We start from the raw sequence: 26,034 nt of genomic DNA, 5'->3' as shown, positions 1-26,034 counted from the left end.
GATCCCACATGCCACGGAGCGGCTGGGCCCGTGAGCCATGGCCGCTGAGCCTGCGCGTCCGGAGCCTGTGCTCCACAACGGGAGAGGCCAGAGCAGTGAGAGGCCCGCATACTGCAAAAAAAAAAAAAAAGAATATGGTGAACACAGTCCGTAATGAACCAAGGCCATTATTACTGAAGTCGTGATTTATGTGAAGCTGCCTTACTGGTCCTACTTTGTTCAACTTTCCCCAAACTGCTGTACCTTCCTGTCTCCCTTATTTTTTAAAATACTTTTTTGTTTTTTTTCTACTATATATAACACACAAAAGTCGATTAAAAAATTTTAAAAGATGGCCTACTGCAACCCAACACCCACCCCATACTTTATTTACCTGCACTGTGTATAAGCAATCAAATCCACGTTTGCATTTTTAATTTATAATATTCATAAAATCTCCTTTGAATTATATCGATTTGTTGAAGTTTTCCAGGAATTTCAAACTATTTCTGGGCAAGACATAGTAGATGCCATTAATGAATGTTACGATGGATCCTTTCAAGAGCTGCTAGTTGCAATTGGTGAGTAATAATGTGTTTGGCACAATGAAGGCTGATTAGCTCTGACTGAATTAAAGATGCATGAGCAAGCTCTTGATTGAGTCACTTTCCCCTGAATTTAATTATTTAGACAGAATGTTAACTCTGTAGAGGAAACATGCATCGGCTACTGATACAATGCACTAAACTGGCAAGTTAGTAACTTTCATGAACCCGTACCCTTCCTAACAGCTGGCAACTTTCACACTAGGAAACCTTGAATTCTCAGGTAATGGGGATCTCACACCTTTAAATTCATCTTGTACATACTAACTTCCTTTCCCTTGTAAAGAAGGTTATGGTTTTACCGCTATTCTAAATGTTGACATTTTAATACCATGTACAATGAGGGATCCCACAGAGAACTCACAAAGTATCAGTCTTCCAGGACTGTAACTGGAAAAAAAAAAAAGCATTCTCATTGTTTCCCAAATTGTGAAGAAAACATGTACTGTCACTCCCAAACTTTCTTCTTTTCTCTCTGATTTTTCCTAGTTCTCTGTGTTCGAGACAAACCCGGCTATTTTCCTTACAGATTATACAGTGCAATCCATGTAAGTATGAGCCACGAATTTTTAAAATTTCTCCAGAAATCATGTCTACTTTCTCAAAGGACTAGTTTTACTTCAATTATTTAAATATTGATTCCCATATTTGAATTTGTATGCAAATATATTAATTTCAGAGAAAATATGCTCCAGTGAAGAAACATATTATACACCAAAATGAGACCCATCAAATAAAGAGAATGCTCTGCTTTCTGTATCAAACAGAGGTACCTAAGAAGTATTCCTTGGGGCCTCTCCCCCCAGGGAGATGTGCTTTCGCGTTTCTTAGCATCTGGAGAAACTGGTAGGTCCAAATACTTTTACCGCATATGAAGACCACCCCCTCATACTCAGGCAATTACACAACATACGGCATCAATCAGAAAATGTCAAAGCATTACAAACGCTCAGAAAGACATGGCTGCATTCCTGAGCGTTAAAAACACAAAAGGTGAGTGGTTATTTTTAAACATAAAGTATTATTTTAAAAAACACTTAAAATGAGACATCTAGACAACAATAAACTCTAAAGCTATTTTTGTAATTAAGTGAGAATGTTTTTTAGTTTCGGGTGATAGTCAACTGCACATCTTTGGTGCATTCATTTTCAAAGAAACAAACACTTATGTGCATGAGACAATGCATATTTCATCCACAATGTGCACGAAAATATTGAGAAAATGAAAAGGTCTCATACAAATCACTATACATGTCATAGCCCTGAAAACTCAAAGAAAATCATTAAAAACAATTCAGTGGTACAATAATTTCACGGGAGTGTTTTATCCTCAAAGTAATTGTCATACACCAGCTTCTTAGAGGTAGCCAGCAAGCTTGGATAATATGTGAATCATCAAGAATATTTTATTTATTTATTTTTATTGATGTGCAAGTATTTTTTATTAGGTACAAGAACCCATGTGTCCTCAGAACACAGGATCAAGATCAGAGCTCACAGTCCTCTGCTTCTTTTTGATTCTATTTCCAAGAATAAAGGTGGATTTGATTAACTATGTATTTAAAACTGTATTGGGCAAGGATGTTGGATGACATCAACCATCTCCTTCTCCAACAAAAAGAGTAAAGCTTCACTTGTGAATGACCTTGGGAAAATAATCACATTACTCCGATTCCAATTATGCCCAAAGTGAGGGCCAATTATCCTAATAATAAATAAAAACTCTACCCTTGCTGTGTGTGTCAATGCAAAAAGGAAGGTATGTGTACTCCCGAACAGTTTGCAGGTACAGCAGAGGAGTGTATATTCCAGTAATCAGAGTGCTCATATACAAGGGTCTCCTGCCAATGTCAAGTATTGTTCAAAAGCTGTTTTCACCAGCTCTCACCAAAGAAAATCTGTTTTTCTCCTGTGTATTCTAAGCGAATGATACACAACTTAATTATGGGAAGTTGGTTGGATCATTCATTTTTATCACTTCAAATTATGGAAAAGTTTGTTAGTAGGTCTATACCCCAAACATTCAGACATCAAAAATTAGCTGCTGCTTCCTGGCCACTGGATGTCACCAGTACTCCATTTGAACAGACAAGTTGAAATTGCTTTGTGAAGCGGTATTCGTTCCGGACCTAGTACACAGAAAGGGATGGCTGTGTATTGTTCAGTATTGGAGGTTAAATCAGCAAATATTTTGAGTACCTGGAATTCTTACTTTTACAGTTTTCCACAATAAGCAGACGATAAAATAAAAATATAATTGCCGTCTTAGAAACGCTGACGTTCATCTAACAGAGTTGGGACCCACCTTCCAACCCAGGAAGAATTTTTACCTAGAAGGATCACATGATCAGATTTGCATCTTAAGATGCAGTGTTCAGGCGACAGAGGGGAGGCTGACCAGGTTTAAAAGGGAGAATTATAGAGTCTCAGATGTAGAAAACAAACTTATGGTCGCCAGGGGGAAAGGGGAGAGGGATAAATTAGGAGATTGGGACTGACATATACACACTACTATGTATAAAATGGATAACTAATAAGGCCCTACTATATAGCTCAGGGGACTCTACTCAACGCTCTGTAATGGGCTATATGGGAAAAGAATCTAAAAAAGAGCGGAGATATAATATATATATATGTACATGTATAACTGAATCACTTCGCTGTACAGCAGAAGCTAACACAACATTGTAAATCAAATACACTCCAATAAAAAACGTTTTTTTAAATAAAAGGGAGGATTATTGCAGAATCAGGTGAAGTGATGAGGGCCAGTATCAAGGCTGTGACCCTGGAAATAGAGATTAGAGGGCATTTAAGAAGCAGAGTAGATGGACCACTTGACTGTGTGTGTACAGTGTGGGGGGCTGGGGGGGGCGGGTCACAGAGGGGAGGCGGAGTCTGAGTCGATGCCCATGGGTGGGGATGCCAGGGCTTGAGGGATACAGGACCAGGAGCCTGCGGCCACAGAAAAGAGGATGAATCGATTTTAGAGAGACTGACTTTAAGGTGCTGTTTCCTTATTGTTTTTCTCCCCTTGGCTGTGTCTTTTAGGACTTTGGTTTCCATAATAAAACCGTGATCAGGATTCTCATTGCCAGAAGTGAAATAGACCTGATGACCATAAGGAAACGATACAAAGAGAGATACGGGAAGTCCCTCTTCCATGACATCAAAGTAAGTCTCCTCCTCGTGACTTATTTGCAGCCATATTTGATCCTTTTCGAAACTGAAACAAGGGCTGTAATTTAAGTAACCTCACGGTGGAATCTAAAAAGTTAACTATTCTGGCTGGGATCATCTACATGAGTAGGTCAGGCAGCCTTAGTGCACCAACAGGTGAGAAAAATCCCTTCACCTCGGTGACAAAACTTATTCCTCTTTGATGTGTTTTAAGCAAAAGTCATTGGTTGGTCATGCAACCCACGATGATCATCCCACGATCATGTGATGAGGCTCTACAAGCTAACTGGCCAAGCATGATTAGCGCCAGCAAGAAAGCATTTCGCCAGAAGAGCCCATTAATGGTGAAGAGCTTTCTGAGATCAGCTCTCCTGTGTTGTCATAGGAGGGGGCAGCCAGTCAGATCCCATCACACGGGTGCAAAATTCTGCACACTGCCATCCCATGAGCCCTTGAAGCTCATGCCTAGAAGCGATGACTCAGAAGTCAACAGGCTGGTGGTTTCTTCATTCTGATACACCTAAGCTTGAGCCTGGATTTTGATCAAACCTAGCAAAGAATTATCAGAGTACGTAGGACCATCTACGTAACTTGGGGCACCCTAAGGAAAATGAAAACGTTTGACCCCTCGTTCAAAAAAGTATAAAGAACTTCAAGACGGCACCCTCAGAGCATTAACCCAAGCACAGGGCCCTAGAATGTATCTTAATGTATATTTTGCACATAGCTAAGTCCTGTTACCTTGTCCACGTTGTTTCCATTGAAATTTTCAATTGCATAAAATAGCTTTTTAGTTTATTGAAAGATACGGAAGAAACTTGACAACCCAAGGAGGAAGAGATCACACAACCCAGAAGACCTTGTAGGCCCTCAGGGAGCTGAAGTGGTTTCCAAGAGGAAGGGTTAAGGGAGCATTTAAGAGACATCTTCCTCCTTCGTCTTTGATAAAACTCTCCTTACAGCCACCTTCAAAACCTTAAACTTTTAGTGGTGCTAAACATTTCTCATTGAGAAATGCGTGTCATAACTCATTTTCTAAATGAATAAACTAGTTCTAATACCTATACAGCAATTAACGACAGCCACCTCAAAATCTACTAATATTCACATATGATTAATGCAACTTTACTATGTGCATTTAAGGCAGTGAATTATAATTACACAACTTTGTGTAAGAGAACATGGATGTGAGAGTTGACTTTTAAAAAGATAAGTTTTATAATTCCTTTTATTTACTACTATCTTTTTTTTGAAAACTTAGAAACTACGGAAGCATGATAAAAGGATTAAAATGGCCCTAATTCTCCACCACAGATAACCAATAACAAAATTTTTTGTACATGTTTTCTTTTAAAAACTGTTTTACTACTTAAAGTAATATTTTTATTAAATCATGGATCCCACTGTAAAAGTTCTAAAGTACATAAACTGCCCCACATTATTATTTATTGCTTTTTACTTTTTCACTATTATACATAATATTATGGTGTATATTTTGGAGCATAAATCTTGGGCTCATCAATAATTGATCATTATTTCCTTAGGACAGATTTCTTGAAGTAGAATTTCTGCATTAATGAGTATAAACATTTTTAAGCCCTCTGAGGCATACTGCCCAATCTGCCTTCCAGACTCCACACTGATTTACAACAATAAATGAGGACACCTCTTTCAAGTTGAGGAGAAGATTTGATTCTACTGGAAGTTATTCTTCTTATAAAAACACATTAGGGTTCCATCAACTTTATATAAACTTCTTTCTATTGACTATAACCATGGTATTACTTTTCAGTAACTTCCAGGGAATAGTTCTCAGGGCATATTAAATACTTAGATGAAAAAAATAAATAATTCTTGTGATGCTAACGGCCCATGGTCTTTCATTCTATAGTTCAGAGGAATTATGCTTCTTTTTAGAAATACTATGACATTGTATTTCAAATACATTACATTTTCTTCCTTTCAGCATTTCGCTTCAGGGCATTACGAGAAGGCTCTGCTTGCCATCTGTGCCGGTGATGCTGACGATTACTAAATAAAAAGAAGGATTTGGAGGATGCACTCATCTTCAGAGACATGTCAAAATACAGATTCTGTGATTAATATGCATTGTTAGTAGCATTATTACAAAACTATAGAATCATATTTTCTTTTCTCTCTTTAAAATTATTCCAAGAATAATGATTATCAATAGTTATTCAAGAAAAACCTATTGACAAAAGTGTATGAGATTGGATTTGCACGTATCTAAATCAGGAATTCGTTAGATTGCGTGTAACAGAATAATAAAAGACATTATTGCATTGACATATGTTATTTAATGTGAGCCGTCAATTCCCTACAAGGAGTGGGTCTGCTTACAGCTGTCCCAGCATGCTGTGAGAGATGAGGGAAACGGTTGCATGGCCATCCCCTTCCCCACTCGAGACTCTGGACAAACGCAGTAAAGCCAAAGTGAACATCTCAGTCCCCTTTAAATGAAAATAAAGGTATAAAACAGCAGAATACCGCCAGATATATACTTGTCAAGCTTAGCTGTGTAAGAGACTTAGATGGAAAAATAGGCATGTGTGTGCACACGCGTGTGCGTGAGTGCTGTGTATTTGACAGCCACTCAGGTAAAGGCAACATCTCTAGCTATTGCTGTTCTTGGCGTTAGTGCCTAGCCAGCCACTTGCCCAGGCAACGTCAGCAGAGTCCTTGCTGCTTCTCTGTCTTCACTCCTTAACATCAGCATCAAAGCCTACCTGGGAAGTAACTCTACGATTTGTGCCATTAGTCAAGGCTGTTCCCTTCTGTGTCTGAAGATGTGCTAAATTAGGAGCAGCAAAGAAAAAGTACTCACTGAGTCAGATTTGGAGGAGAATCCAGTTTGACGCCACAGTCTAGCCAAGAGCAAAAGCAGGGACAGAGATGGGTGAGCCCAAGGGATAAGCTCCCAGGATACGCAGGGGGGACCCACAAATGAGGTCACAGAAAGCAGCGGTTAAGGAAGGCGAGCAAGGCTAATGTGGACACGCAGGCAATAAATCTAGACGTACTGGTGACGCTGGCCGATGTGCTTTATTCCACGTGGAGAGCTCTCAGTGGCTCACAGCCTAGTCTCTGTAGATGTGTCCCCACTGGTCTCAGGGACATGGAAAATGTGCTCAGAACCTGGGGTCTGCCTGGGGGAAGAATGCAGGACATTTAGAAACATGTAATAATTAGACATCTGAAACGACTTTCAAGAGTTCAGCTCACTGCTACAGTGTATGATGTTGTATAATTTTAACTTGGGTTTTATTTCTGCCTTTAAAAAGAATCATTAGCATTTCAAGCCAAAGTAGTAATTGCTTGAGACATTTAGCATAGCTATTACACAAGCTAAAACTCTTAGAAGAAAAATGTTAGAATTCCTGATGAGAACTTAGATATCTAACGAAAAACTTTCCACCCTAAGATAGCTTTATATACGCTGTTCAATAAATTGTGAAATCTGTACTTTAGTTAAGTAATATCTTGTACGTCTTTAGCGCAGCGAGAAAATCGAATCAAAAACAAATCTGGACTTAGGTAAGAAGAGATTTATTGGAAAAGACCATTGCAGTAAGTGGAAAAGCCTACTGCAAAGGGAAAACACTCTGACTGTGGGATGTGCGGGGGTCTCAAAGGTCAGCAGAAAAAGATCTTCAATTTATAGGGGTTAGTAAACAAGGCTGGAAATGATCAGGTGAGGGGGAATGGGGGTGTGTGTGGTGTGATTGCACAGTTGACCTTACAGTGACCTGGGGTTGGGGCAGGGACAGGTGATCTGGGGACCCCTCCGGGCAGCTTTCAGGAGGAGCCTAAGGGTGGATTAAAGTTCAGGGACTTGTGGGGCAGATGGGAGAAGCCTGACTAATATTTCGTCAAGTTAGCAGGTATTGTGTCCAGTTGGTCAGCAGGAGAAAGCAGTTCAGCTAATCCTTTATGAGACAAAGCGTGAGAATTTGGAGGGTGTGTTGAGGATGGTCACAGGGAACAAGGGGTTGTTTGCAAGCCTCCTGTTAGTCATGCAGGAAGGGGCAGTGACCCATGTCCTGAAACACAAAGGGTGGCATTCTGGCAATCTCTGTCTCCTAGGCGCACAGGACTCAGGAAAATTGGACACGGTCAGGTTCGTTCTTTTCCCCCAAGTTTTCTGTCGGATGCTTCACTTAGTTGTTTAAATGCCAACACAACGTTGTCATCTTTGTCATCGCATAACTCACTTAGTGAGATCCTGTACGAGATGAAGTGTTTCAATTATTATCATGGTTTTTCATACTTAAAGATGTTCAGCTGCTTACAGGAACTTCACATGCAGGGGCGTTTACTCTACCTGATGGTCTGAGTGACAGGCACAAAACCTGTGATTAACTTAAACGCACTGCCCATGTTTAACCTACAGAAAAAAAGAGAGTAACGTTACAGGAATACATTTTGTTTTCATGGGTTCTCAATCTACCGCCAAGGAAAAGATAAATTACCACTGAGTTGCTGGCCCTTCCAGAGACAAAATAAAGCCAGAAGTAGAGATACCTCAGGACATACCCCTGTGCTTTGCATCCAGAGCCTTACTCTGTTCCGTGTAGCCCTAAAGTGACCAAACTAGTAAAGAGGCTAATCGTTTGGCTAAAAAAGCATGACTTTTAGTGCTCTTATACAGTAGCCCATTATTATGACCAAAGTTGTTATTTTACATGTTAAAACAGTGCCAAATGTGAGTGATGTCACCAAAGACGGCAGAGCAGGCAGAGAAGGAGGGCCTATCCCTGCACAGAAACATCAAAAACTCATGCAAAAGCTGCCAGAAGGGTGGAAAATAAGCCAAGGTTTAACTCAGAGTCAAGAACAGGTTAGAAAAGTAGGAAAGCGCTGAGACATTTTTATTCACCCTTTCCCCACCCTCCTTCCAGCTTAGCATCAGCCTTGTTTCCCAGTCCCCGATTCCCCAGGGAACAGAGCCAGCCTTGTTCATCTGTCTGTTCTAACCTGTCTGGGAGCTGCAGGAAGGACTGAGGTGAGGGGCTTGTCTTTGTTTGGCCGAGCTCAGAGCTCAGTCAGGGAGGGAGATAGCGAGGCAGCTGCCGAGGGTGAAAGACGACAGTCGAGACTGTCGACTGAAAAAAATGCACAGCGTGCGAGTTGGGAGTTAAGTTTTATCTGGGGCAAAATGAGGACTAGAGCCTGGGAGACAGCGTTTCAGAGAGCTCTGAGAAACAGCTCTGAAGAGGTGGCGGCGAAGTCAGTATAGATGTGATTTTGGTGAAGGGGGAGTACATGCAGTCAAGCACATATTTTTTGCAGAAGGTTTCCGCTAGTCTCACGAAGGTTACTGCTGGTCACGAGGAGCAGAGTTCACCATGAAGGATTTTAGTGCTTTGCTAGATACGAGGACATGCAAGAATTGGGCTCATAAAATCTCCTCAAAATACCTATCTGAAGACCTGTTCTGCCTGTTTTCCCCAGAGCCCAGAGTGCCTCATTTCTGCTCTCCACCCTGAACTCCTTTCAGGGGTTGCTGAAGGTCAGCAGCTGCAGCAGCACATAATTTGATCCTTGCAGAGGTAGATGGCAAGTGCCAGTTTGTAGGTGACAAGACAAAGCAACTGAGTAACGAAAACCTCTGAGGAAAATCTAGGCGAACCCACATACGTCAGGGAATTCAGACAGCCATGCAGATGCCTAGGGCAGGACACGTGCTTAGAAAAGACCTGAGAAGACCCCAAGCCTTCATTACTGCTGGTCTCCAGGATAAGGGCAAGCAGGACGTGGGGGAAGGGTGAGTCATAAACGGCTTCAGTGTTGAAGGAGATCCCAGCACAGAGCCAACCTGCAAAGAACGGAAGGAAGATTTTTCTTTCCTTTTCTTCTTCTCCTTCTCCTTCTCCTTCTTCTCCTTCTCCTTCTACTTCTTCTCATTTTCTTCCCATTTCTCCTGCTCCTGCTCTTCCTCCTTCTTCTTTCTCTTCTTCCTCTCTCTGTCTCTCCCACTCCCCCTTGTGTTCAAAGAAATCTCTGTCCAAACACTAGCTGAATACAATCTAAGGAAACAAGGACTTCAGGGACTTCCCTGGTGGTCCAGTGGGTAAGACTCCTCGCTCCCAATGAAGGGGGCCAGGGTTCGATCCCTGGTCGGGGAACTAGATCCCACACGCATGCCACAACTAAGAAGTCCGCATGCCACAACTAAGAAGTCTGCATGCCACAACTAAGAAGTCTGCATGCCGCAACTAAGACCCAGCACAGCCAAAATAAATAAATATTTTTTTAATTAAAAAAGTAAAGAAACAAGGACTTCAGAGGCCATACATGGTGAAAAATATACACAGATTTTTATAAAAATAGTTTGGAAAAGTCACTAAACCAAACAACGCCACAGCGGACCCCTTGAAACATAAACCCTGAGAAGGGGGACAATTCCAGAATTACCACATTATTGTATTCAAAATGTATAGTGCTCAAAAAAAATGTATGAAGCGTAAAGAGAAACTAGAAAGTATACCCATTGACAGATAAAATTGCCAAAAACTATCCCTGAGAAACAAAAAAGAGCATAAGACTTATTAAAAAAAAAATCAAAATGGCAAAAGTAAGTCCTTCCTTATCAGTAATTACGTTAAATGTAAGTGGAGTAAATTCTCCAATCAAAAGATTGGCAGAATGAATTAAAAAATACATAATCAGGGCTTCCCTGGTGGCACAGTGGTTGAAGAGTCCGCCTGCCGATGCGGGGGACACGGGTTCGTGCCCCGGTCCGGGAAGATCCCACATGACGCGGAGCGGCTGGGCCCGTGAGCCATGGTCGCTGAGCCTGCGCATCCGGAGCCTGTGCTCTGCAACGGGAGAGGCCGCAGCAGTGAGAGGCCCGCGTACCAAAAAAGAAAAAACATAATCCAACAATTTACTGTCTATAAGAGACTAATTTTGGATACAAGCATACAAAGATGTTGAAAAGTGAAAGAACAGAGAAAGATACTCCATGCAAATAGTAAATAGAAGAGAGCTGGGGTGCCTGTACTAATATCAGAAAAAAATAGACTTTAAGTACAAACTGTTACAAGAGACAAAAAAGACATTATATGTGGATAAAAGGGTTGATTCATGTAGAAGATATAAAACTTATCTAGAAGATACAATAAACATATAGACCCCAAACAACAGATTCCCCCAAATATATGAGGCAAAACACTGACAGAATTTAAGAGAGAAAGTGACAGCTCTAAAATAGTAGTTAAAGGGGACTCTGGGAGGGCTCACGCCAAGGAGTACTTCCCAGAACCTCTGCTGTCACTGTCCTTGTCCCCACAGTGAGCCACAGCCACCCCCTGTCTCTGCAGGAGACCCTCCAACACTAGCAGGGAATCCTACTAGACAAGTCCAGTGGCTCCAGCAGTCACATAGACGATGCCTGCTCATCATTCACTTGCCTGACAAAATTTCACCTCATGTATTGTCTCCCTCACTGAACGCCAGCTCCCTGACAGCAAAGGCTCTTTTCTCCTCCGTGCCTCTAGACTAGTCCTTAGAGGAGTGGCTGGTATATAGGAGGTATGCTTGGCACATGGAAAACTCAGTGCTCACTGAATCGCTGCATTCTGAAGAGAGAGATTTTCCAAAAATAACTAGAGTCTAAATGGCAGCTATTCGATACTGAAACTGGGTCATCAGTAGCCATCTACAGTTTGGCAGAAAATACGCTTAAAAATTAATCTAAGATATCAGGAAACTTGCTCAAGCCTCTTAGATAGCCTCATCCACCAGAGGGCAGACAGCAGAAGCAAGAAGAACTACAATCCTGCAGCCTGTGGAACGAAAACCACATTCACAAAAAGTCAGACAAGATGAAAAGGCAGAGGGCTATGTACCAGATGAAGGAACCAGATAAAACCCCAGAAAAACAACTAAATGAAGTGGAGATAGGCAACCTCCCAGAAAAAGAAGTCAGAATAATGATAGTGAAGATGATCCAGGACCTTTGAAAAAGAATGGAGGCAAAGATCGAGAAGATGCAAGAAATGTTTAACAAAGACCTAGAAGAATTAAAGAACAAACAGAGATGATCAATACAATAACTGAAATGAAAACTACGCTAGAAGGAATCAAGAGCAGAATAACTGAGGCAGAAGAACGGATAAGTGACCTGGAAGACAGGATGCTGGAATTCACTGCTGCAGAACAGAAGAAAGAAAAAAGAATGAAAAGAAATGAAGGCAGCCTAAGAGACCTCTGGGACAACATTAAACGCAACAACATTCGCATTATAGGGGTCCCAGAAAGAGAAGAGAGAAAGAAAGAACCCAAGAAAATATTTGAAGAGATTATAGTCGAAAACTTCCCTAACATGGGAAAGGAAATAGCCACCCAAGTCCAGGAAGTGCAGTGAGTCCCATACAGGATAAACCCAAGGAGAAACATGCCAAGACACATAGTAATCAAATTGGCAGAAATTAAAGACAAAGAAAAATTATTGAAAGCAGCAAGGGAAAAATGACAAATAACATACAAGGGAACTCCCAAAAGGTTAACAGCTGATTTCTCAGCAGAAACTCTACAAACCAGAAGGGAGTGGAATGATATACTTAAAGTGATGAAACGGAAGAACCTACAACCAAGATTACTCTACCTGGCAAGGATCTCATTCAGATTCAATGGAGAAATCAAAAGCTTTACAGACAAGCAAAAGCTAAGAGAATTCAGCACCACCAAATCAGCTCTACCACAAATGCTAAAGGAACTTCTCTAAGTGGGAAACACAAGAGAAGAAAAGGACCTACGAAAAGAAACCTAAAACAGTGAAGAAAATGGTCATAGGAACATACATATCGATAATTACCTTAAACATGAATGGATTAAATGCTCCAATCAAAAGACACAGGCTCGCTGAATGGATACAAAAACAAGACCCATCTATATGCTGTCTACAAGAGACCCACTTCAGACCTAGGGACACATACAGACTGAAAGTGAGGGGATGGAAAAAGATATTCCATGCAAATGGAAATCAAAAGAAAGCTGGAGTAGCAATACTCGTAACAGATAAAATAGACTTTAAAAGAAAGAATGTTACAAGAGACAAGGAAGGACACTACATAATGATCAAGGGATCAATCCAAGAAGAAGATATAACAATTATAAATATATAAGCACCCAACATAGGAGCACCGCAATACATAAGGCAACTGCTAACAGTTATAAAAGAGGAAATCGACAGTAACACAATAATAGTGGGGGACTTTAACACCTCACTTACACCAATGGACAGATGATCCTAAATGAAAATAAATAAGGAAACAGAAGCTTTCAATGACATAATAGACCAGATAGATTTACTTGATATTTATAGGACATTCCATCCAAAAACAGCAGATTACACTTTCTTCTCAAGTGCGCACGGAACATTCTCCAGGATAGATCACATCTTGGGTCACAAATCAAGCCTCAGTAAATTTAAGAAAACTGAAATCATATCAAGTATCTTTTTTGACCACAGCACTATGAGATTAGAAATGAATTACAGGGGAAAAAAACCAGACGTATTTCAAAGCCCACACCCAACAACAGCAGAAGATTACACCCTTCGTAAGCGTATCAAACGTTCTCCAGAAGAGACCATAAGTTAGGCTACATAACAAGTTTCAACACATTTAAAATTACAGAAGTCACACAAAGTCTTTTCAGACACATTTCAGAGCAGAGTGGAATAAAGCTAGAAATCATTAACAGAAGGAAAATAGGAAAATTGAGAACTCTATGGAAATTAAACAGCACACAGACAATGAGTCAAAGAAGAAATCACAGGTAAATCAGAAAACAAAGACAAATGACAGCAAAAGCAAAGCATACCAAAACTTATGGGATACATGAAGCTGCTCAGAAGGAAATTTATACCAGTTAATGTCCAAATTAAAAAAGATGGAAGATCTCACATCAGCAACCTAATTTTACACTTAAGGAACTAGAGAAACAAGTGTGATCTAAAACCTAAGCTAGCAGAAGGAAGGAAATAATAAAGATTAGTGTGGTGGAAAATGAAATAAATAATAGAAAAACAGAATCAGTGAAACAAAAGTTGGATCTCAGAAAAGATCAACAAAATTGACCAAATCTTTAGCTAGACTGACAAAGAAGAAAGAAGATGCAAATAAAATCAGAAATAAACATAGGGAAAGGTGCTACAGAAAAAGAAAGGATTATATGAAGTTATTATCAACAAATAACATTACAACAAAAAATTAGATAATCTACGTTAAATGGATGAATTTCTAGAAATATACATATTACCAATACTGATTCAAAAAAATAGAAAATCTAATAAAGCCTATACTAATTAAATAAACTGAGTCAGTTATCAAAACCCTCCTAACAAAAGTCCAGATCAGCTGGTAGTGAATTCTACCAAACACTTAAAGAAGAATTAACACCAATTTTTTTCAAACTGTTGCAAAAAAACAGAAGAGGAAGGAATGCTTCCTAACTCATTCTATGAGGCCCATTTTACCCTAATACCAAAACCAGACTAAGACATCACAGGAAAAGACCAACTTCTCTTATGAACATAGATGCAAAAATCCTCAGCAAAGTACCAACAAACTGAGTCCAAAAGTATATTTAAAAGATTACACACTATGACTCAGTGAGATTTACCCCAGGAATGCATGGATGATTCAACATGAGAAAACTAATCAATGTAACACACCACATTAGAATAAAAGAATAATAATAATAATAGAATAAAAGAAAAAAGCCACCAGATCACCTCAGTTAGTGCACAATAAGCATTTGAAAAAAAAGTCCTTTCATAAAAATACTCAGCAAACTAAGAATATAAGGGAACTCTCTCATCATGATAAAGAACATTTATGAAAAGCTCACAGCTAAGTTCAGATTCAGTGAGAGAGGACTGAAGATCAGGAACAAAACAAGGATGTCTGCTTTCACTATTGTTAATCAACATTTTCCTGGAAGTACTAGGCAGAGCCCTTAGGTAAGAGGAAGAAAAAGAAGGCGTTCAAATTGGAAAGGAACAAGTAAAACTCCTTTTTTCACAGATGGCATGATCCCATATGTAGAAAATGCTGAAGAATCCACAAAATAACTATCAGAGCTAATAAACAAATTTGGCAAAGTCATAGAGTACAAGATCAATACTCAAAAACCATTTGTGTTTCTACATGAAAGCGAGGTACTTTCTGAAAATAATATTAAGGAAAAAGTTCCAACTGCAATAGCATGCATAAGAATAAAATACCTAGGAATAAATTTAACAAAGGAGGTCAACAACTTGTACACTGAAAGCTACAACATTGCAGAAAGAAATTAAGGACGACCTAAAAATGGAAAGATACCCTGTGTTTATGGATTGAAAGACTTAATATTGTTAAGATGCCAATAGTACTCAAAGTGATCTACAGATCATTGCAATCCTTATCCAAATTCCTACAGCCTTGTTTGCAGAAGTGGAAAAGACAATCCTCAAATTCATATGGAATTACAAAGGACCTTGAATAGCCAAAACAGTACTGAACACAAAGAGAGTTGGAAGACCCACACATTTCACAAGCTATAGTTATCAAAACAGGGTGGTACTGGCAGGAAAATAGACAGACAGACTAACGGAATAGGACTGAGAATTCAAAAATAAACCCACATATCTGTCAGCTGAGGTTTGACAAGTTACCAACCCCATTCGGTGGAGAAAGAATTCAACAAATGGTTCTGGGGCAACTGTAAAACCACATGCAGATGAATGAAGTTGTCAACTTATCTCATACCATACACCAAATCTATTCAAAATGGATCAACAATCTAAATATAAGAGCTCTTAGAAGAAAACATAGGGAGAAATCTTCATGACCTTGGATTTGGGAATGAATTCTTGGATATGACACCAAAAGGATGAGCAAAAAAGAAGAATTAGGTAGGTTGGATTTCCTCAAAATTAAAAATTTTGTGCATCAAAGGGCATTATCAAGAAAATAAAAGATAACTTACAGAGTCGGAGAAAATATTTGCAAATCATATATCTGACAAGAGTCTAGTATTAGAATATCTAAAGGACTTCTACAACTCAACAACAAAAGATAAACAACATAATTGTAGAGTTATGGAGGGCAATGACTTGTAGAGTTACGGGCAAAGGACTTGAATAGACATTTTTCCAAAGACTATATACATCTCTTTCATAACATAAAATTAAGCTCAAAATGTTTAGTGTTTAGGGAAATGTAAAGTAAAACCACAGTGAGATATGGATCACTTCACACACACTAGAATGGCTATAACTTTTTATAAAAAAGGAAAATAACAAGTGTGGTGAGGCTGTGGAGAAAGTAGAACCCTTGTACAGTGCAGTTGGTTGTGTAAAATTGTTGCTGTGGAAAACATTTCAGCGGTTCCACAGACGTTGAACAAGGAGTTACTACATAACCCAACAGTTCTACTCCTAGGTTTATACACAAAAGAAATGAAAACAGGCACTGAAACAAATACATGTACATGCTTGTTCACTGCAGCACTATTCACAGGAGCCAAAAGTTGAAGCAACCCGAATGTTCATTCATTGGATAAACAAATTGTATATATACAAACAATGCAATAACAACCAGCTATAAAAAGGAGTCAAGTACTGCTATCACTCCAACATGGGCGAACCTCGAAATATCCTAGTGAAAGAACTCAGACACAGAAAGTCACATAATTGTATGATTCCATTCATTAATCACCCAGACTAGTTAAATCCACAAGATGGAGAACAGACAGACACAGAACAGTAGGTGCCAGAGTTGAGGGAGGGGAGGGGAGTCACTGCTTCAGGGGTCCAGACTTTCCCCTTGGGTCAATGACAATGTTTAATACCTGGATAGAGGCGGTGGTTGTTCATTATGAACGCATCAAATGTCCCTGAACTCTTCACTTTCAAATGGTCGATTTTATGATACGTGAGCTTCACCACAATCATAATTTGAAAAGGTGTTTTTTAAACTGTTTGAAATAAATTGCACCTTAATCACCCAAATTATTGCATCTTGAAATTATTCTCATAAGTCATAATGCAACAGCATTCATTACACAAACACACACGCCTGTCTATAAAGAATGTTAAAACAGAAAAGGTCATACCAGTTATCCTTGGTCAGTGCCGACTGGGAGCTGTGTTTGTTGAAGTTCAATATGTAACTGTTCAAAGGGCATCCCCTTCCACTCTTATCATATTTATTCAAGCAAAGGAGAGGAATATTTTTTGCATCCACATGAATCGTTTGTAACATAGCCTGAGGATATGCAGAGATTTTAGATCGTTAGTGTCTTTCTTTTGAGATATGCCTTAGTCTGTTATAAAATATCATTCTGGTTCTTTACATCTAGCTCACTAAAACAATAACTCATTATATTTTAATGAAGTATTGTCAAACATGCAAACAGTGTATTAAGGTTTTCTCCACTTTAATATAAATGACCAAATAAAATCAGTTTAAAAAAATCAATACTCAAAATATTGACTCTTTGAAATCATAGAAATAATGTCTCTAATTTACTAGAAATGTGAAGTCACAGTCACTTTTATCATCCCAGAATTATGCTACAAAAATTTTTTGAATCTATTTTTCCTGAAAAAGTATTCATGGCTTTACAAACTTACATTGTATCAGCTACATATAACAGGAATAGCATTCCCCTTTCCATATACATCTATTTTTTCTTAAACTGCCATTCAGAATATAATTAACTGACTTTGGCCAATGATGTCCTCACAGTCATTTAGAACGTACTGCCCATCAAACCCTCCTACACTGTTGGTGGGAAGATGGTGCAGCCACTATGGAGAGGAGTATGGAGGTTCCTCAGAAAACTAAAAATAGAGCTACCATATGATCCCGCAATCCCATTCTAGACAAAACTCTAATTTGAAAAGGTACATGCACCCTTATGTTCATAGCAGCACTAGTCATAATAGCCAAGACATGGAAGCAACCTAAGTGTCCATGACCGATGAATGGATAAAGAAGAAGTGGTACATATAGACAGTGGAATATTACTCAGCCATAAAAAACAATGAAATAATGCCATTTGCAGCAACATGGATGGACTTGGAGATTATCACACTAAGTAAGTCAGACAGAGAAAGACAAATACCATATGATATCACTTATGTGTGGAATCTAAAGTACGACAAAAATGAACCTATCTGTGAAACAGAAACAGAAGCACGGACATAGAGAACAGACTTATGGTTGCCAAGGGGGAGGGGGGTGGAGGAGGGATAGATTGGGAGTTTGGGATTGTAGATATAAGTTTTTATATATAGAATGGATAAACAACAAGGTCCTACTATATAGCCCAGAGAACTCCATTCAGTAGCCTATGATAAATCATAATGGATAAGAATATATAAAAAAAGAATGCATATCTATGTATAACTGAATCACTTTGCTGTACAGCAGTAATTAACACAACATTGTAAATCAACTATACTTCAATTAAAAGAGAAAGATCGAGGAAATATTTCCTAGAACTTTCCATCCAAAGTTAAAATAGGAATGTATTGCTCCTCCACATGCTGTGGGTAAGTCACCAGGGCCCCAGGCAGGACTGGCCGGCAGACTCATTACCCCCAATCACACGTGACAGGAAACAGTGGCTCATGTATTCATCTTAAAAATTAAAGTGTGCGTTATATATTTGTTGTTTCTACTCTGTATATCACACACCTTCTTCTTTACGTGCAAGGATCACAAAAATAAGGACAAACACAAACTGCCTATCACAGGGGTGCCCGATGTTGATGTGCGTCGGAACTCCGTGGTTATAGGATGGCATCTCCAGCAGGTAATGCTAATGATGCTAGTGGTGCTGGTCTCTGGTCCACAGGTGAGCAGCCAGGGCCTCTGGCGTAATGATCCCCACAGTAAGGCATAATCCGTACATGATGATTAACTGAGAATGTAACATTCTCTTCCTTACCTAATTTAATTTTCTATTTTAAAACCACTCAGGTATTTTAAAAAAAGATTTGTTCTTCCACTTCAGTGAAAAGCTGGAATTCTTATTCTGGAATACGAGTAACATGGCTTTGGTAGAGTGGACACTTTCCTACTACTATCATCGTATAAAAATTATTTCTCTTAAATGAATAAACAAGATAAAAGAAAGCTGCACCCATACACTCACGTACATCTTTTACCACAATGATGTCAAACAGATCTTGATTGGTTACGTTGGACAGCCAGACAAACGGGGAGACTGCCGTCCTGCCGTCTGCCCCGGGCATCAGACGACAGACCAGCTCCGAGTCCACACATTCTTGACCTGAAAAGTCTAGTAAGAAAAGAAGTGGAAAATCAAAGAAGAAGTGAATTGAAAATTGTTCTCCTGTTCAACACGAATTATTTAAAACAAATCAGACTTGTTTATACCATTATTACTAAGCAAATGATTAAAGATTTTTAGAAAGGAAAATATTTAAGATGAAAATTTAAGAATTATACTGCCAGACCATCACTGGGAAAGCATTCTTCTTAAACTAAACTCATTCTGGCATCTGTTAGAGGTGTTGTTATTTGTCCTCATCGACTGGTCCAGGGGGGTAACTCTGTGTCTATCACCCAGAAAAGGGATGAACACCATTTACAAAACGGAAAACGCACTTCATTGGACCCTAGTGATCTGAGGATCTCAGGCACCATCCGCCTGTCCTTTAAAACGTATTTCATTATCAGTTAATTGCTTTTAAGGTGCTAACACAACATTGTAAATCACTGTATTTCAATAATTAAAAAAAAATGCTATGGAGCTACAAAAACTGCAAGATTTCCCATAACAGAGTTAAAATTGGCATCGCTGCCCACTTAGGCTATCTCTCCCCTTCATATCCCAGCAGAAGGGAGGAAACTCCTACCTCCCTCTCCACGGGCTCTGGTTGAGCCCCCCAGGCCTGAGAGGTGAACTTGGGAGGAGAAGCTACTGCCACGGCTCACGTGGTCTCCCTGTGTCTGTACCCCTCCTGCATCCCCTCCTTCCTCTCAACTTGTTCTCTAACAGCATCACAGAGACTATCTTTTGGCTACATCACATGCTCACAGGGTCCCAGGATCAGGACCCAGACCCCTTCGTGGGGAGGAGGCATTATTATGCCTACACACATTGGCCCAGAGAAAAACAAAAAAAGATAAATGTATTCACCCCTCTAAGTCCCAAATGTAGGCAATTTCCTGGAAGCACATCAATTCTTTCCTATGAAGTTGACTCATTGCTAGCTAATTTCGTATTCCACGATTGAATGAACCGACCCTTTTCTCTCTGTTCCTCATAAGCCTTCCACATTCCAGTGTAATAATCTATCCAGAAATATGAATAAACCCAAGCAGCCCTTACTGCTCCATTTTTTCCTCCTTGCTTCTTCTGGAGGTGAGGGAGAGAATTCCACCCCCTTCTCCCTTTCCTCTTAGGCGTCTCTTCTTTTTTCATCCTGGGGCGGTGAGTGTATTCTCTGCTTCCAAAGCCTTTACTTCATCTGGCACAGATTAGTGCATTTTCCTTATATTTTTGTCACGTTCTTTTCCTTTACTCTGTCCTTTCCTCAAAGGCACGGGCAATGCCTCAACTTCCTTGTTGCACCCCCCCATAGTACTCAAGAAAGTACTAACATACTGATGAACCCCATAAATATGCCAATAGTCCTTTTCTTATATTTCCAAAGTTATTCAGATTTGAAAGCTTAACTAGTGAAGAGCATCAATATTGACCAAAAGACAAATAGCATCAAGAGGAAAGGGGAGAGTCTGGACTAAATTTAGACAATTGCATGGTCTGTTAGCTTATAATGACACTAGAAAATGTAAAAATATTTTAAGCATTTAGTGTCAAATCAAATCCATGGTGGCTTAGCTAAATCCAAATAATATATTTCAGTATAACTTTTGCACAGCATAGATCTGAAGGATTATGTTCGCTTCCTAAGCGTTCTTTTTGCAAGAGTTTTCTCCTTATATTCTAAAGTTTAATTTTATTGAATATCTCAAAATATTGACATTTATTTTCCGCTATTGACTACACAGTCTGTTTGTGGACGTTCTCAACCTTACCAATTTCTGAGGGAGGCAGCTGGTATTCTTTTCTCATGTCAGCCAGCTTAGAAATTGTTGGGAGGAAGGAAGCAGAATTCTTTTGAATTCTGTCATTGTGTTCCTCTACCATAGCGGCAAAGTCCTTGGGAAGGTCCTTCAGAATTACCAGGGGAATGTGTAACTAGTTAAAGCCCAAGTACAGGATACCAAGTCTGGGAGACACAGGGCCACGATATTTTTAAAAGCTTGGATGGAAATATAGTTCTAAGTATAAATTTATAGTATAAATACTATAGTAAAGAATATTGGTAAAGGATCCATCTAAGTACGATCTTATCAACATAACCGTTTGTTGTAATCTTTGCCAGATTAACAAGTGAACTGCAGTATCTTGTTAATTCCCATTTTCTACTATTGGGGAGATTACATCACACTTTATTTTCTTCATCACTTCAGTGTATGGGAAAGCTATACATTTCATTAAATCTATTCTGCATCTGAATACTTATTTTTCTGCTGATTCTTTTGTCTTTTTCAGGGGCCAGTCATTTTGTCCGTAAATAATGACAATTAAGAAAATAAGATCTAACACGTATTGTTTCCTATATGCCAAGCACTGCTCTAAGCCCGCTGCACATATTCATTAATTCAATCCTCACAGCAATCCTTTGAAGTAGGTACTGGTATGATGCCCAGTTGACAGATAAAGAAATTTGATTACGGCCACCTACATACTAAGTAGCAGGGCTGGGATGGAATCCAGGTTTACATCACTCTACCCTGCTCCCTGCTAGCTCTGCTCACTTATCCAATGCTACTATCATATTTTTATCTCTTGCAATGAGTAAAATTCCCAGAACAAAATTTTCAAATTACCGTTAAACTGAACATTCATGTCTTCTCGTTTCAAATATACAGTAAGTCCCTTACATACGAACCTTCAAGTTGCAAACTTTCAAAGATGCGAACGTGCGCTTGCATATCCAATCACGTAAGTTAGTTCACGTGTCTGGCATACATTGTCACGTGCATGCATCCCGTACAAGTGGTTGTGCTTTCACGTACTTTACCGTACAGGACTGTATAGAACACAGTAGTACAGTATCTTTGTTTCAAGCCCAGGATGTCTGGAAGCAAGCGTAAAAGCAGCAGTGATGTAGCTGGTACAGTACTACCCAGACATCACTGGATCATTTTTTTAAGAGGGTGGATAGAATTGAATCCAGCAAGGAAGCAGAACCTGTGCCATCAGCGTCAGGCATGAATGAAACTGCAGCTTGCCCTCCGTCCCCTATTTCTGATGATCCTTCAGCTCTGCCATCTCCCACCGCCTCTCCCCACTCCAGTCAGCAACTCTTCTTGCCTGTTCCCTCGATGCCAGCCCCTGGATGCCAGCTGTTGTACTAGACTACTGTACTTTTCAAGGTACTATACTGTAAGATTTAAAATGTTTTCTTTATTTTTTGTTTGTTTTTTATGTATTATTTGTGTGAAAAGTATTATAAACCTATTACAGTACAGTACTATACAGCCGACTGTGTTAGTCGGGTACCTAGGCTAACTTTGTTGGACTTATCAACAGATTGGACTTACGAACGTGCTCTCGGAACGGAACTCGTTCATACGTAGGGGACTTATTGTACCTCAATCGTCGTCTAAAACCAGTCAGTCTGGAATTTCCTGGTCAGCAGTGGTGAGGCAATCCATCTGATAGACCCCTTCCATCGCCCAAAGAAAGATAAGGTCATCTGCTCTTCTCTTATCTCGCCCCTTTACGTCTATAAAAACCTTCCATTTTGCACAGCTCCTTGGAGCTCCTTTCTACTTGCTGGATGGGATGGTACCTGACTCATGAGTCTTTGAATACAGCCAATTAGACCTTCAGATCTACTCAGTTGAATTTTGTTTTTTAACATCATCAAAATGCATCACTGTGATACTGCCAATGCAGTAAGTGGGCAATCATTTGCTCTCTCTGGGCTGCAGTTTCCTTTTGTTTAAAATAGCAGTAAAAATATATTTCCCCCACAAAGCATGAAAGCATAAATATACTGTGAGAAGAAGTAAAAGTGTTGACCACTCTGCCGCATTTCCAACCCTTCCTGTTTCTGGCTTTTTTCAGCAAATGCAATTGCCCATAGATATAATTTCACTCTGACGAATGTTCATTCATTCATTCATTAATCCACTCAATCATCTTTTATTGGGCATTTAATATAATATTAGATATTATTCTAGGCAATATTCTCAAGGCCGCTAGCGTCTAGAAGAACCCAGTCTAGAGAAAGTGAGAGACAAGTTCGCAGACTAAGAAATGACATGATGAGGGCTGCACTGCAGCTGGTAAACCAAGTATTTAGAGCAGAACACCAGGGGGCTGTGCCCGGGGAGAAGTGAATAAGGCTTCTCAGGGGACAGGATGCTTCAGCTTGAGCTCGAAGGGGTTTGTCAGATAAAGACCGGGTAGGAGCATTCGGGAGAAACAGGGCAGCAGCAGTTCTGAGGAATGTAGCCCCACCCTGGACTCGCCCCAGGTGTGCTGCTCAGAGAGCATCAGGGTCTTCCCTGGTCCCCAGACAGAATACGTGTCAACGTTATTTGATTAAGCACACCGGCCAACTGTACCAAGAAACAGCTGCAAGTACATCCTCCTAGACAATCATGCTTGTCTTAATGATGAGCACAAATGACATTTTTTTTCTCACATGCTTCCCCTGAAATACCCAACGGCACAGGATCTGGGGAAACCTCTAACTTTACCTTTTTTAGTAAAAATGCATATAAATGTTGCATTCTACCACACAATAGATCAGTATTTTTAATATAAAAGGAGTTTCTTTGAAAAGTCTTTTCCAGACATTCTCCCATAGCCCTCTGAATAATTTCATATTGTTGGAGTTATTATCTCTCATTTTAGAGACGAGTCATCAGAGGATCGGAGAGGTTTTGTAAAAGCTTGCGAGTAAGCTGAAGCAGTGAGTCTGTCTGATGCCACGCCCCGTCTTTCCCAGGAGGCTAACAGCGCTGCTGAGGTCACAGGCAGGTACGCAGCTGCTCCAGGGAGCCGCACTGTTGGACTTGGAGAACAACTACAGACAAGAACTGACTTTGCCCTTGATTTCCAGTTTCACTGAAATGTTGCAAGTACACTTCGCTGTGCAGAGAAACCCAATTTAGCTGAGTCACAAGTCACACCCTACCCTAAAGTAAAAGGCAATTCTTAGCTATTAAACATAGAAATACAGTCAAGAAAACTATGCTGACAGTATTTTTAAATCCAAGTTTACAAACCACCATTTAAGGTAGACTTCTCACTTGTTAATGCCATTATTTCTCTATCAGTCCTGCCAAGCTCCTCATTGATACAAACACACACACGCACAGATACACACACATATACACACACGTACACACACACTCACACAAACACGTGTGTCTTTCCCATGTCTGTCAGTTACATTAAGCTATAAACTTAATGCAAAATTGTGTATCACGTTTCTTAAAATAATCAAGCTGGTACCAAGTCTTACTATGTTTAAAAAATATGAATTCAATCCAAAGGGGACATTTGGACTTAATTTATTTTCAAATAAGTGACTTAGTCTTGGGACTGAAAGCAGCACCATTCTGCCACCCCGAGTCTAACCTTCAAGTTTATCTCAGCTATTAGCAGTCACTTCTTTCCTTAAACAATCCCCAAACACATGCACTCACTTTTCTCACCGCCTCATCTGTAAACGAGGCACCAAACCCCCTCCTACCTGTGATCTGTGGTTCCCTCCTCACACCCAACAGCCGGCAGCTGCTGCAGGATGGGGTCAGGTGTCCTGGGAGGCCCTGGGAAGACCTGGAACAGAGCGCACTGCTGCTCCGACCGAGGCCCTGGCAGTGCCCTCTCTACACCAGCCAAGTCTCCTGCCTTAGGTTTCGATTCCTGGAGAGGCTGAGAGAAGACGAAGAGCAAGCAGGGTATCACAGCTTCTCTGCTTCTTCCCATTTCCTCGGCCACACCCTCTGTGAAAGTGCATTTATAGGACACTGAAGGCAAAGGTCAAGTGTGTGCACACACCTGCCTCGGGCCAGCTGCAGTCTGCACACGCCCCTACCAGCCTCTCCCAGGACTCTCCCAGCCACCCCGCACACTACACGTACCTTCCTCCACCTCCTTCTGCTCTCCACCTTGTAAAGTCTACAAGAATTACAGCAAGGACACCTGACATCTTGGGACAATTAACTGGAGCCTTGAGATCCACTGAGAATTCTTCTTCATCAACTCAAAAGTCCTGATCAGTGTGGACTAGAAATGAAAACGTCGTATGTGCTCAAAAATAACCTGCCGGTCCGATGGAGCATAAAACCTCACAGTGGAGAGTTTCTGTTCAGTAACAAAATGCAGAGAACAAGTCCAACGAACCTCCCTCAAGGTTTTAATGGGACAGAGAAATACTACACCACTGACCTAAGCATATTTCTTCCTATTTTTCATGTTACAGGTATCAAGGAGGTCAGGGAAAATTTGAACAATGAGGATATTAATTAAAAACCTTTCTCTTACTCTATATAAAATAGATAACTAATATGGACCTGCTGTACAGCACAGGGAACTCTACTCAATACTCTGTAATGACCGATACGGGAAAAGAATCTAAAAAAGAGTGGATACATGTATATGTATAACTCATTCACTTTGCTGTACACCTGACACTAACACGACATTGTAAATCAACTATATTCCAATAAAAATTTTTAAAAAACCTTCCTCTGATTGCTATGACTCCTAATATAGAATACATTCTGCTCAAGTAAATAAGGAACATGTTTGAAATATCTTAAATAACAAAGTAAGTCTACAAAATTCATAGTGTCTTAGACACTATGTTCCCTAACCACATACTCAATAATGGAAGATAAATATGAAAAATAAAACAAAATGTCTTACATGTGCAAGTTAATAAGAGCACTTCTAATTAATTTTGCAGGGCAAAAAGAATTAATGGGAAATTTTTTTAATACTTGAATTTAAATAACACCAAAAATATTCATAAAAATGTACTGAATGCCTCTAAAATTGTGAATAGACAGAAATTTATATCATTAAGTGCTTATATTAGAAAAGAAGTTAGAATAAAAGTTAGTGAGCTAAGCATGAAACTTAGCTAAAGAAGTTAAAAGGAGAACATTTTTAAAGAAAGTGATAGGGC

General features: G+C 39.8%; 1 protein-coding gene across 1 annotated transcript in view; it reads left to right on the top strand.

Moving 5' to 3' along the window:
• Positions 1–5,799, top strand: part of LOC132427739 (annexin A10) — a 42,978-nt gene extending 37,179 nt beyond the window's left edge. Inside the window, exons 9-12 of the mRNA XM_060015383.1 lie at positions 465–560; positions 1,074–1,132; positions 3,636–3,758; positions 5,731–5,799. Coding sequence (XP_059871366.1) covers positions 465–560; positions 1,074–1,132; positions 3,636–3,758; positions 5,731–5,799 — 347 coding nt within the window. The remainder of the gene's footprint in view (positions 1–464; positions 561–1,073; positions 1,133–3,635; positions 3,759–5,730) is intronic.
• The last annotated feature ends 20,235 nt before the right edge of the window (positions 5,800–26,034 follow it).

The sequence above is a fragment of the Delphinus delphis genome, chromosome 6, assembly GCF_949987515.2.
Source record: "Delphinus delphis chromosome 6, mDelDel1.2, whole genome shotgun sequence".
Taxonomy (NCBI): Eukaryota; Metazoa; Chordata; class Mammalia; order Artiodactyla; family Delphinidae; genus Delphinus; species Delphinus delphis.
Note: the sequence above shows the minus strand (reverse complement) of the source record. Positions and strands in the feature narration are given on the sequence as shown.